Source organism: Accipiter gentilis, chromosome 17 (genome assembly GCF_929443795.1).
Source record: "Accipiter gentilis chromosome 17, bAccGen1.1, whole genome shotgun sequence".
NCBI classification, from domain to species: domain Eukaryota; kingdom Metazoa; phylum Chordata; class Aves; order Accipitriformes; family Accipitridae; genus Astur; species Astur gentilis.
Genome location: NC_064896.1, coordinates 3,701,924 through 3,716,095, shown reverse-complemented (window position 1 = coordinate 3,716,095; position 14,172 = coordinate 3,701,924). Strand labels below are relative to the sequence as shown.

General features: G+C 44.0%; 1 protein-coding gene across 1 annotated transcript; it reads left to right on the top strand.

The window, feature by feature from the left end:
• Positions 1-4,595: 4,595 nt before the first annotated feature.
• Positions 4,596-12,901, top strand: STPG1 (sperm tail PG-rich repeat containing 1). Its single transcript, XM_049820668.1, has 5 exons — positions 4,596-4,613; positions 5,736-5,837; positions 10,724-10,768; positions 11,299-11,363; positions 12,327-12,901. The coding sequence occupies exons 1-5, from the start codon at positions 4,596-4,598 to the stop codon at positions 12,496-12,498; spliced, it is 402 nt and encodes a 133-aa protein (XP_049676625.1). The 3' UTR covers positions 12,499-12,901.
• Positions 12,902-14,172: the final 1,271 nt, after the last annotated feature.

The following is a 14,172-nucleotide window of genomic DNA, read 5'->3' as shown; positions in this document are numbered from 1 at the left end:
ACCGCTCGGTACCGTGTAGTGAACAGGAACAGCACTTGCAACAATCATTTTGCAGCTGAAGAAGGAAAACCCCAACCATGCAAGGGGTTTTCTGTCTGAACACAGCAAGGATTCGTTAATGAAACAAATGAAGAGGAAGTGGCATCTGAAACAATTTATATCCGCAGCTGGTTAGAGGTGTTTCAGGTCCAAAATTGCTCTCCTTGGGGATGAACCAGCACAAGGGACTAAGTGCTATCAAAATCATAATCCTGTTGCTGTGTGTTTTGCAAGATAGTGGAAAGTTTGCTCTTTGCTCCCTTGAGGCACTGACCAACTCCTTGTCCTGTACACCACCCCTGTAAGAGCCCTGTCTCTAGCAATTACTCAGACCTCTTCCCTGCACCAACCTTCCCTCTCAGTGCAGAGCTCATCTTAAGATCTGTACTATCCTTGGTCAGAAGAGCACACTTAGATTTTCATGCAGCTTAAACTTTCCTAATGCAACACTATTGCCAGTGCAGCTCTGTGACTGGTAGTTGTAACACCAGAGCTTGATTAAATGAGGTATCGGTGTTCTTGTCACTGTATGTCGATGAGAGACTATGCAATTTGAAAACCTGTAGTAGCTTTCACCTCACCATCTCTTGGCAGTCAAGAACACTGCCAAGGCAAGGCTTTGGATTCCAGGCCTGCAAAGCGCAGCGCTTTTTGGGTGGCAAGGGGAAGCTTAATGTCCAAGTTTGGCAGGAGCTCGGGCGCTCAGCATCTTTCCTCAGATTTTCAGTTTAGAGAGGGTCAGCCCTGTGAAGTGAGTTAAGATGCCTGACTCAGTAAATGAGGACAACCTGCAACAGTGATGTAACAGCACTGAGTCACCCTTAAAGCCCATTCAGCAACAGTAGTGCTTCAAAGTGCTTTTTTCCCCTTTGCTTCTTAAATAAAACAGGGAAATTAAATGCAGAAATGACTGCTGATTTCTTGACTTGAATACCGCATTAATGTTAGATTTGCCTTTATCTTACGCATCCTATTTAAAATGAAAGCTGACATTGTAGTTAGGTTTCCTGTATCTCCATATTCAGAATGTCATTCGCTGTTCCTTTTAGGTGTCAAGATTTCCTCCAGTCCTTATAAATACCATTAGAAATGAATCTCAGACTCAGGGGAAAAAGGGGTTTTAATTATCAGTCAAAGAGATTTCAGTATAACCAAGTAAGTAACAAAAATGTTTGAAGTTTATGTCTTTGTTTTGAATTTTTTTGCAACTCATAATGATCCTGTTTTGTAACAAGAATAGCAACTAAGTTTAGATCAAGGCTGTTAAATTAACTTTGTAATCACAACTGATAACAGGATGAGAAAAATGGTAATGCAATATTATTGGTTTAAACCTTGAAATTACTCCACATACAGCACCCTTGTCTGTACCATCTGCCCATCTCTCACCCACCCAGGTTTGGCCCTGGTCCCATTTCCAATCTTCTTGAGCTCTCTAGGACATATACATATACGTTGCATTTCTTCTGAAATTCAGGACCAAATTCAAAGAAATCAGTGGAGTTAACGCTTGTGTAATGATAGCACAAGATGACCTCTCCTATCTTTTGCTGTTTTTCACCCTGATCCTTCTCTGATTTGTAGGAATTACATTGGTACATCTGTTATCTGGCCAGCAGAGGGAAGCAGAAAGATATTTTAAAACCATACTGTTTCCCAGCCTGCCCTCTGCCGGGTTTCTTTTCAAGTCCAGCCAACGCTCACAGGTGCCAAGGGCCTCCTGGGCTTTCTGGATCCAGCTTTCAAGCTACTTCCTCTGCTGGTGGAAGAAGGATGCCCCTGGCCCCTGCTGGCACTCTCCTGGTGACTACGTGGTAACCCCACAACTCTGAAAATTAAGTATATTAAGAATTTCTGAAACTTTGTGTACTGGGTATGTAAAGTAGGTAAATCAAGGAAGTATTTGGTATCCTCCCTCTTTCTTCTTCTGCCTTTGGCATCTTCTCTTTCTTCTCCTTCCTTTGATCTCTTCCTCCTTGCTTGTCTCTCCCATCTCAGTGATATCAGGAGTGTATTATCTCAGGATTGAATAACAGCAATCAAGGACGTAAAGGACAAAAGATGAGGGAAAACGATCAAGGTAGAGAAGTTGCTTAAATACCTTCTATAGGCGCCATCAGTCTGTCTGGTCAGCTTCCAGGAGTTCCAGATGACCTGATGCTAAGTTCTGACTAAAAGAGAAGAGGCAGAGTCTTAAGGTAGCTTCACAAAGCACTCCCTTCCCTTTGAGAATTTCCTGCTTGAAGGACAGAGCGGGCAGGAAGCCAAACCACAAGCTACACAAGGGCTTGGCTGATTCTTTCTTAAGCTTTATCCCTAGAGAAAAGTTGCTGCACCAGGTAGGGGAGGGGAAGCATTAGATCCATTAACGCTAGACCATTTGGGGGTTGCTGACTTAGTTTCCTCCACCAAAAGCAGTTGACTGTGTCCTCTTCAGCACAAGCCATTTTGGAGCACATTCCTTTAGCAGGGTAGTCAGGGATAAATGCCGGTACATGAAGTTTACCCACTTGTAATTTAGGCAACGTAAAGAGCTTATTTGCTTCTTACTACCTGACCTAGAATACCTAACAGGTGAGTTGACCCACTTTTGTAACTCTGCCAGTTTACCAATGTCTTCACACACCCCTGTGGGTACCAGAACACTGGAGTTTGCAAGGTATTTCTGATGGACTTACCTCGCAGCACAGTGCCCCCTTATACTACCAGAATACAATTCGAAGGGCACAGAGGTGTGCAGTCACTTTAGCAGGAGGTAGATTTCCAAGGGCATGTAGATATCTAATCTCCAATTACTTTCAACAACACCGAGGTGATGATGGTCATGCCAAACCCAGAGCTGAATGCATCGGATGGGAGAAAGGCTCTGTAGCAGTTTCCCTTACACGTGCTATCCTGGAAGGCACTAATCAAGAACATGCTGCCAGAGTAGTAACTCCCCTTTATGGGGCAGGGCTGAGCGTGGGACTCCATCCAAGCCTCAGCAGGCTGGTCAGCAGGAGCAGCCAAGCCTGGGCAACACCAGGGAATGGAGCTTGCAGATGCAGTTTTTTATCAGCTGCTTTGGAAACCTGCTGCAATTTTAATAGCCAGTTCTAGCAAATTGGACCAGTCTTGCTTTCCTCAGCATAACCCTCTTGTCCGTGGAGCACAGGGTGGAGAACCTCAAGCACGTGGCAGGGCTTCCACATGACAGGGCCACGTAGAGATGCAAGCTGAAGACCAGGGCAGTGCAGTGTCTGTTCTGCTTCTAGTTCTGGGGGTTGATAAAAAACAGCTCGGAATCCCTGCCTCCTCCATGTGCACAAGCCCTCAGACCACATCTTCAGAAATCTCCTCCTGTAGGTTTGGCATCCTAGGAGTATCACACAGGGGCTGAACTGAAACATAGCGTAAGTCAGAGCAGCTCTGCTGAAATTCCCAGGGTTGCATCACATACCTCAAATTTTGGTTTGTCCTGAAGCATTTTCTTACAAAGAAAAATACATGGAAAAGATTATTTGTGACTATATCTGCTTTATAACTCAGGTGGCATTTTTTTGAGGAAGGCCAAATCCGCAAGGATTATGTGTGCACATAACAAGAACTGGAGACCTGGGATCTGATTCCTTGCAATGCTCTTCCAGTTTTAATGGAAGTGACACGTATTTGGGTTTTATTATTTTTAGCACTGTAGTAGCTCTATTACACTTGTCCATGCATGTAGCAAGAAACAGCTCAGCTGCAGTGGAAAAACAGACTGGTGAAGTGATTTGCCCATGATCTCACTATAAATCAACAGCATCTTCTCCAGTAGACAACACTGCCTGCCCACTCCCATCTATTCTTCCCTTCAGTCTGCTCTTTTGCAAGACCAAGCAGAGCAAGAGCCTCCCTTCTTCTCCCTGCTGTTTCTGGTTGTTTGTTAAGGGGGAGCGAGTAATTCCAGGATTGCTGCTACCGTATGGCCATCAGCACAGGTCCTGTCTAGAGGGTGGTTTTTAATCAACCATATACTCGTCCTATGCAGGCTTCCATTTCCCCACATTCAACCTTGCATCTTTCCTGCTCCTTCTTGATTCTGCAAAAACAGTCTACACAGTCAAATCCTTTCATTCAGCCTCGTGTCTTTGCAGGAGTGGAATAATGCCCAAACTACTTTCTTTTCTCCTCTCAACTGCACATTGCTTTGTTCTTCAATCCCATGCATCTAGTCTCTTTCCCTCACTGTTATGCACACATTATTTGGGGGGGGGGAGGCATCTGATTACTGTCAGAATCCAACTCTGAAGTCATCAGAACAGGAACTAAGTCGCTTCCAGGCACTTCCAGAATATTTTCCATTAGTAACTGGCAGACAAGACAATTAATGAAGTTCACATAATGGTAGAATGCTCTTAAAGATCAGGAACTTCAGCTCTTTCCATCCTACATACTGGAATAATTTCACATTTATGTTAGTACAAAGCTATTTCTTTCATCTTGTATGGTCCCAGATCTTCCAAGTCCCACTTTTTTTTTCTGGGATTGGCAGAAGTAGGGCATGTTACCAAGGGCATTCAGCACTTCATGGGACCATGTCTGAAAAGCTGGAGGTATTGTGTACGACACAGGCAGGTTCTGATTTATTTGACTCTATAAATAGAATCCCGCCCAGTCCTCTTTTTGAAAAGCCCAGAAAGAGAACAGTCAGGAAAGGTGTGGTGACTGCAAATAATGCATTCTGCCCACATGCTGAATTAATTAAGTCCCACTCAGATGTTACAGGTGAGATTTTAGATTTGCGGTGGCTCCCAGTCTATACAAATTGCCATGTAGACAGTAGCAAAATTTGATCTTCCCAATACTCAGAAATATTCAGTTTTCCATGCAACAGGAGACTTGCATTAAAAGATTATAATTTTGAAACAAGGAAGACATCTACCTCAATGCACAATTACAATTCGGGGGTGCAAGTGATGACTTGGACAGTGGTACAGGAAATACAATAATACCATCATTTATGCTGCTGGTACACCTTCAGCTGGAATGTTATGTTTAGTTCTGGCCACCCTGACTCTGAAAAAAAGGTCATGGCAGAAATAGACTCAATTTAGAAATAAGAGATATGATCATTAGAGTCCCAGTAAAGAATGAAAACACTGAAGATGTTTAATTTAGAGAGAAGGCAAATAAGATGGATTGAAATGTATTTGAGATAGTTAAGAAAAATGAAATAGTGAGCTTCTCCCATATCAAATAAAACATAAGGATATCAGCATAAACTTAAAAAACAATACATTTAAACTTGAAAGAAAGAAGTAATTGTACAAACCATGTTCATTCTCCATTTGTAAACTGGGATGGTAATTTACCATGAAAGCTGTTTGGAGCAACAGATATACAAACTAAAAAAATAATTAATAGTAGTTTATTTGTGGAACTCACAGCCATAAAGGCCAGTGAGACCAATTGTAAGCAAGGTTTAAAAGTTGTTTAGATACATATGGACTGTATGGACCATTGCTCTGCTCCAGCATCACTGTTCTCAGATTTGTTCCTAAAAGAATCGGTATGTTTTGGTCTACGCTCAGAAAGATGAAGAGCAGGGATGTACTGGGGAAAGGAGCTGTCCCATTGGTATCAGTGTGAGCCTGGGCCTGTGTCTCATTGCATTTGACCCAGGAGAGAGGTAACTAATACAGCTTGGTCCACAAGTGTGATATTTCTCTTGCTAGAATGAAACCCCAGGCCCAGGATTCTATAGTGTCACTCATCAGTCTGCAGAGATCAACGGCACCTCATTGTCAAAGAAAGGAACCGCATACTTCCCTTCACTGGTAAGAGGAAGTATTTTATTTCAAACTGATTTCTAAAGCTGCTAAAGTCACCTAGTGCCTTTGTATTGACTTCAGTGGACTATGGATCTGGTCTTTAACTGACTCTGTTGACTATGTCTGCAATACCTATTTAGGGTTGTATTGGGGATTTTTCTAAAATCCAGCCAAGAGGGAAAATGATTTCTCATTGTCAGACAGTTATAATTAAGGTGGAAGTCCAACAGCTCTTCTAAGCTGCTTTTTCATATGCTCTTATCTTTTAAATTTCTACTGAGGCTGAAATTTCCTTTGCTCAGTCTCACCCAGAGGTGGTCCTTTTTAATTTTGCATGAACTTTTTCAAGCAAAATTGGCAAAGCTGTTGTTAAGTTACTAAAGTGTAAAGAAGGATACACACACACACACACACTCTGTGGACTCATTTAGAATATTGTACTAAGCTATCTGAAATTTGTAGCTAAAGTGAATAATTTGAGCATCTGTTCTCTCTAACAAAAGATGTAAAGGTTGTCTTTAAGGTTTCTTTTGCAAGCTGATGAGCATCTCCACCCCAAAAAAAAGAAGAAATCAATGCAACTTGGTGCCTGAAAAAGTCACCCTCACCCCCATTTAATCTCGTAGAACTTGCAGCCATCAGTTCTGTGTAGCAGTTTCTGCTGTTTTTAAAATGCAAAAGGTGATCTGTCCTTAAAAATTAGATTTGGTAAATTCCAGGCCACAGTTACTTCCCAGCTCAGCTACTGACAGTTTCCTTGCTCCCTCTGTTTCCAAGTTCCATGCACTGCATGCAAGAAAATCTCCAACTATCCAACTGCGAACGCCTACAAGATCCTGTCATGTTTTCAGCCCAAGCAAGACTTCAGCAAGGAAAACCCGAGCGTGTTTCAACACCCCATTGCTAGGTAGATTGAGAAAATCCCCACTCCAGCAGACAATCAATGCTATGTAAGTAGATTTGCCAGGGAGGACAAGGATGGGGGCGGGTCACAGCTAATGTATAATGTTTGTGAAGTGATGTTTGATGTTCCAGAAGACACTAGAACTAGCTGTAACCTACCTAGTTTGGGTGCAGCTCTCAGGGTAGCTGCAACAGCCCAGACCTTTGCACCAGGTACTTATTCTGTGCCTGATGATTTTGAGGTCTGTGCCACTGTGGGCAGTTTGACACCAGTATCTAAACAAATGAGCATGAAGCTAGGTCAGGTATTTCTGCATGATCTGCTGTCTTACCTCTGATCGTGCTGCACATGTACCGCGTGCTGTTGTGAACCTTGAGCACACGTCGGGCAATAACTCCTCAATACCAAGGGAGCAAGAACACATCCCTGACACTGGGACGGCAGCAACCCGTGTCCTTGCCACATCCACCAGCTTTGATACTGAAAGACCCCATAGCATCCCGTGAGTTTTCATCCCAGAAATCTGACCTGCGTTGGTTGGTTACAGGGAACTTCTGCCAAGAAGCTCAAGGCAGGTGAATGTTACGTCTTTAACAGGTGCTGGGTTTTGAGGTTCAACCTCAGAGCTGAGAATCAGGTCTCTGTATGTACAACTGATGTAATTGACTGTGCCCTTCCACTTGCCATGGAGTTGTGCCAGTTTATATCAGCCAAGGACCTAGCCTTCAGGTTCAGTTCCTGAACCTCCTGCTGATTCACCCTTGTGTAAGTCACTTAACTGTTCTGTGCCTGATGCTCCCCACCCATGCCACGGTGACCAGGCTTCACTGGGGTGTTGTAAGCTTTAGTCCACAGGAATTCAGAACGTTTTGAGATATGGAAGATACTAACAAAACACAGTGTTATTAACAATTATCAGATAGTTTATAATAATATATGCAGTGCTAATGGACTTTTCTGTCCCTTCAATGGTGTCTTGCTATAACTGTGATTACTTTTGGATTGTTTTGTTATTCTTTAGAGAGAGTTTTTGTCTTTTTCTGCACAATATGTCAGCATGGCGGCCATTTCCTAGTGAGCTGTCCCCTTTTAAACTGCACTTCAATGCAAGATACATCCACTTTGTGGTGAGGCAGAGCACATTGACTCTTTATAATATTTGATGACTTTGCATAGCTGTTTAAGACAGAATGAAGACGACACAGTTTAATAAGCTTAATAAGCTGCCACTCATCAGCTGAGACATCTTAACTGGCTGCATGCATGTTCCTGAAGCAATTCATGCTTTTATAGTAATTTGATACAGTTTAAACATCAGCAAAGGTGTTTTAAACAAACATGTCTTACCTCACAGTTTGGGTGTGCAAAGAGCACACGTACAGAGTTACCGAGACTCAGCTGACATGGGGTAATCATGTTTGCTCACACAACCTATACGCTAAGACTGTGAACTTTCTTATAATGACTCACTCCGACTGAGTATCTGCCCCAGCATGTTCTAAGTTGATTAAACTAGTTTGCAGGCCATAATTATTTTCTATATCATACTATAATGGATTCGCATCATATTATTTTTAACATTGTAAGAATTTGCTTCTGGGAACGGCCTTCTTGAATTAATCACTGACTCATGATTTACTGTAGGAGATAATATCTAACCTACAAGAAGCAGAACAGGAAACTATCTATTTAAAAGATGGCAGTGTCTGATAATTTATGACTATAGACAAAGAGACATCTGAGAAGAAAAAGGTGGACAGATCCTGCAGTCTTTACGTGGTCACTGCTTTCACTCAGGCAAAAAGGAACTTTTGTCTAGTAACTTGAGGATCTGCTTTTGAGGCATTGACAGCTGAAAATTGACAAATATTGGAGAAAAAAAACAGAGTGAGAAACAAGAAAACAGTGTCCCAAGCTGTCCTTAAAGCCGTCTTCAGCTCTGGGACCAAACCCTATCTTAAAATAAAGCCAGTTAAACATCATGACATTGTAGGCATTTCACCAGCTTACTATAGGAAACATTAAAAAAAAAAAAACAAACCAGGGAAAAAGCATCAGGCTTTTTGTGTTTGAATCTTAATGCAGGTGTCACCTTGCTACCTCCCCACTCTTGTGCATGAACTGGACTCTTCCACTTACATCATTGAATTAGCCTGGACCATTAGATGTTTTCTCTAACTATAGCCTGATTAGAAAAAGTCAATTTCAGCAGCCAACAACAAAAAGCTTTAAATCCCGGACCATGTTCCAGGAGGTAAGGCTTCATCCTGGGAATCTGAAGAATCTTTCCTTTGTCTCATTTCACCAGTGATCTATTCTATGATTTTGGGTAACTCATACAGCCTTTGGCACCGTAGGTTTTTTGACTCTGTAAGGAGAGCAATTATCACTTTGAGTGTGAGGCTTCTTAGGAGCTGTGGATGAAATGTGTTTCTATATATATTTTGTCAAAGACCTGCTGTGTGCACCAGGGCAGTGACTGCAGCAGGTAGCTGAGCACTCCAGAAGAGCAGCGTGACCTGCTTCCCCAGGGACTTTTGGCACCTCTGTCCAAGTTAATTAGCTCAGGGACCGCTAGCAGCATAACAACAGTGCTGCACACTGAGCTTGGTGCAAGCTGCAGGAGGGCACAAACGCTCCAGCAGTTATCTGCAGGCTTGAACAAACTGAAATACAGATTCTTCAAGTCATCCTTAGCTCAAAGCCATCAGCCCACCCTGCAGTCCCAGCAGCGACAGCCGCAGAAACATCTCCTTTTCTCTGTAGCGCTTTCCAGAGGCTGCCACGCAGATGCTCCTTTGGTGTCTTGGCAGCACCACCTCAAATTCTGTGCTCCGTTGGTGACTTGAACAAAAATGGACGCTTAGAGCTGACATTGGAGAAGTCTAGAGACAGCAGCTAAACACACAAAGCCACATTTTCTGCAAGAGTTTCAAGTCCTTGGCGTCTGTGTAAATGCAACCTTTACATGCTGGGCAGTCACAAAGAGACCTACCTACAATTGGTAAACACTCCCAGATTTTGGCCCTAATACTGCCTACAGCTGTATCATTAGAATCACTCACAATGGAGACAACTGGATTTTAAATGTGGGTTTTCCTTTGTGGGTAATTACCCACAGGTAAAGTCAATTCAAAGGCATTCACAAGCTCTTTTTCTGAAACAGACCTCTATGGATTTCTGCAAGCAAAGCAACTAAGTTTCTGGCCAGACAGTGTTTATGTCCAAAACCACAAGAGGATTAAATTCGGAAAAATTTGGAAAACAGCCTTCTCCATGTACAAGAGCCTTGAACTGGGAGGAAAGACGTTGCTGGCGATTTTGGTTCTGATCGTCCAGGGTGCAGAGCACCATTGCACACAGATTCAGGTCACTCAGAGCTTCTTAAAGCATGTTCAATTTAAACAGGTGCCAGGACACTAGTTAGTCTCCCTTCAAAGAGCTCTGGGTAGGTCCCTTTGAACCTCTGCTGAGACAACAATCCGGAAACCATCCTGACAGTTTTGAGTAGCTGTAAGGAATCACTAAAACGCCCCACAACTCAGTGTAAATGCCAGAGGCTTCAGGAGAAGCCACATTAGTGCATAACATACCAAGCTCCACAGTACTTGAGCTGCAAAAGAAGTCTACTCCTGTCCCATTGCCTGGTGAGGTTTGAGACCTGGAGTGTGAAGGCACATAGCTTCGTAGCTTATCTTACAAGTTATACCACATGCGAGTTCTCCTCCCGTTTGTTTGATTCTTTAAAATTGCTAATACCTATGTTTGTTCCTATGCTCAGGACAAAGTTTAGTGTTGCCTTATCAGTGTCCCTCGAAATAAGCTCTGCCCAGGACAGCACTTTTTAAATCTAGAAGTGATTTCCCCACACAGTCCTGTTATACCGGTTCTTTTTCCTTCTATTACATTCACTGACTGATGCACTCTCCTCAGTGCCACTGTTGCGGCCTTGTTTGGTATTTACATCCCTTTCCTGTTTGTCTTGTAGGTCACTACGACATCAACGATTCCTTCATCAAGGTGTCTCCCAAGGGTATAACATCCTGCGTCAAGTCAAAGACCTCCTGCCTAACAAGGATGTACGGATTTACTCCAGAGCCTGCAACCTAACAGCCACATAAACCGACCAAGGAAGCAAAGAAAACTCCTTTTAGGTAAGTCCAGCCTTCAAGACATGCCACTTTTACGGGACATATGAAAATATGTCAGACAGCAGAGTGATCCCACAGCATCCCACTATACCACCTGGTCCAATGGGGCCAGTTATTGCCACAGGTTTACAGGAACTGGCTCAGAGGTAGAAGTGTTACAGTGCACTGCCTTGAAGGGGAGTGTGGGCTGATAACACCCCGAAGCAGTGTATCAGAGGTACCTTTATCAGATGATCTCTCAGACATTTACAAACAGTAATTAAACACTGAACCACCCTTATGATGTAGGGGTAATTTCTTATGCCTGTCGTACAGAGCAAGAAGCCAGAGCACACATGACCTGGAAAAAGATCCTTCATATTCCAGGCAGAGGCTTTAAGCATTAGGCTGTGTTTCTTTTGGATGTGCCTAGACCCAGGCCCCAGAGGAACACACTGGGCATAAAGAGTCAAATCTGGGAACCGCTGGGCGGCAATGGTGAGGGATGCTTGTGGCTGCACAGCATCTCAAGGAACCTGGGCATTTCCTCAGCCCCTGCTAAGGCTGGGGATTAGAGCTGGAAAGAAGCTTGTAAAAGTCTCAAGTACTTCCTTCAAGCCAGAACTGCCATTCCCTTGTATTCCATCCTACCACTTGTTTAAAAGAGATTAAAAGGCATGAAAGGAAACTCCCTCCTCCCAAGCCCTTCTCCCCCTTGCTGTCCTTATGAGAAGGCAAATAAATCTGCCTATCAGCAAATTGTTCAAGTAAATTTATTGTCACCATGCAGTGACGTTGCCTGGCCCAAGATTAAGATCAACAATAAATTCCTGACCGTGGAAAAGAATGAGAACATGAGAAAGCCCACGGCTCTCCTTACCCAACAGGTGTATCTTTACTACATCTCTCAGCAGTTGTATCTTATAACAGGGGTTTTGTAAAAAGAGTGGGAAGATGTAGGCTGGGAGGGAAGCAATGCCAAGTGGCATTTGATAAGGACAGAAGGCTAGAGGAAAGGGCAAATTAAATGCAAGGAGAGAAGATCACCAGTCTGTATTATCAGAAGACACAAAAACACTCCACACCCAACTGCTGGGTTTAGAGCCTGCTCCCTCTCCTGTTTCAGTCAGTGGGAGAAAATGGGAGGAACTCCCAGCTGGAGTCATTTGGCATCGCTGTCTTGGTTTCAGCATTATCTTGCTTTGCAGTAGCTGGGCAGCCAGGTCTCTACAGAGGCTGGACCACTGGCAAGTCTTTCTATTTTACAATAAACAAAGCGGACTGTCTATGGCATTGCAATTGGACCCCTTCTTCCCCCAGATCATTTCCCAAAGATTTTGGCTTAGAAGGATAAAGTATCCACCTCCCCAGGGCACTTAACAGAAACCACAGCTTTTATTTCCAGACATAAAAACCCATCAGTGTGAGACAAGTTCCTCAAATCTCTTTTTCTCCTGACAGGCAGGAATTCTGCTTGACTCCCTCTGCTCCAGCCATCCCACCTTGTAAAGATCCTCCTTCGCCTGGGCCCGGGCAATACAACCCTGTGGATTACAAAGGGTCTCCAAAGCAGGACTGCTCAAAGCAGACTGTGCTTGTCTCAAACACAGGGCGATGGACACAGCGCCAATAACAGGAAGCGTTCCCTGGGCCAGGTAAAAATAAGAATTGTTCTGTAGTACTTCTCACTATTACAGATAGCAAAACACAAATGTGACCAAACAGCGCTATTGCCCACTCAACAGGAAAAAAAATGAAGCACAGAAATTAGGAGAGCTCACCCACAAAGGCATGTGCACACCTGAAGACATACACCATTTCTGAGAGGCTCTTAGCTCAGTAGCACACGGCATGTAGGACCTTTTGTGAATGGGGGACAGTAGATTTGTGATGAGCACCAAGTGTCTAAATCCTTATAAAATCAGAGCATAGCATCTCCTGACACCTTCAGATGGTCCAATGTCATCCAAAGGGCCACACAGCAGCAATGTGGCAGAAGCAGCACTAGAGTCCTGACTACCAGCTCTTTGTCCAACTCTCTGGTCCGTATTTTACAATATTATTTTTAAAGGCAAGATTGAAAAAAGCGTGTTTGCAATGTAAAGGCCATTAAAGCATCACTGACTGTCAGTGCGTTCGACAAACAGGTTCTGTGAGTTCTGGTGCATGTGTCAAAATATCACATAATTCTGGCTGTTGGTACAACAGACATTTCACCTGCAATCTTTTTCTGTTTGATTGGAAGAGAGGAGCACTTGCAGGGAGAGAGGGTGAGGGGGAAGGCATGCCTGCTTACGGTAGAGAGAGCCTCCATGCCCCAGCTGGAGAGCCGTGTTACAGAGCCCCTCAGCAGGGTCTCCTTGGTTTTATATCCCTCTGGCTGTCCTGTCCTCCATCAGCTTCACGAGAGCTTTCCTGACATAAAGCTGAGTAAAATGGGAGAAGAAACACATCCTGCAGCTTGTAATCAGGAAATGCCTAGGGAAGTGGGAGGAGGGACCCACCCTCAGTGAGGAATGGGTTAAACAGCCTGACTTACGGTGACATGCCACCAGTCCCTCCAGCCATGGCCAGTGGGCAGCTGCCTGTCTCCTGCAGGCAGTGGTCACAGCTGGAGTTGTTCCTCAGCAGGAAAGGGACAACTTGCACAAGAAACAGTGCTGAATTCTGACCCTGACATTAGCATTGATAAGAGAGAGGCGGATGCAGGGACAAATCCTGCTGCATCTCCTTGTGTTGAGCAGTTCTTGACTGTGTGGATACAGAACTCGTCATGGGGTGGAGGTAGAGCTCAGCTCAGCCTGGGCGGATCGTGTCCCTCAGCGCCCGTTGGCTAATTGTTGCCAGGCGCAAGTAACATTATTTTTTTTCAGTTAGTCAGACTCATATTTCTTGCCCTGTTTATTTCTTCTCAGATTCTTAAGTCCTTCTGGGACATTACTACAGGGCTGAAAAAGCAGACAATAGCAATTCTGCTATTCTTCCTAGCATTTGAACTTACCCAGCTACAGATTTTGTACCAGCCACAGACAGCGAGAGAACACGCTGGTGCCATTAGTCTCTCCAGAGCCCTCGCGGCAGCACAAGTGGGGTAATGGGCTTTTCTGGAGCCACGTCCAGATCATATCCCAGACTTGCAACGGACTGCGTCAACATGCCAACTCCCCGAGAGCTGTTCTGCTGACTAAGCTAGGACGAGAGCCCCAGCCAACGTAAATCACTCTGTTTTAGTTAAAGGAACAGAGCTAGGCCAGTTTATTCATGCTGAAGATCTGACCCACAATTGTTAAGGATGGTTACCAAATTC

Coding starts and splice junctions, on each gene's coding strand:
- STPG1 (XM_049820668.1), top strand. Junction 10,769..11,298: donor CATCAAGGTGTCTCCCAAGG/GTATAACATCCT, acceptor GGATGTGCCTAG/ACCCAGGCCCCAGAGGAACA. Junction 11,364..12,326: donor GGAACCGCTGGGCGGCAATG/GTGAGGGATGCT, acceptor TTCTCCTGACAG/GCAGGAATTCTGCTTGACTC.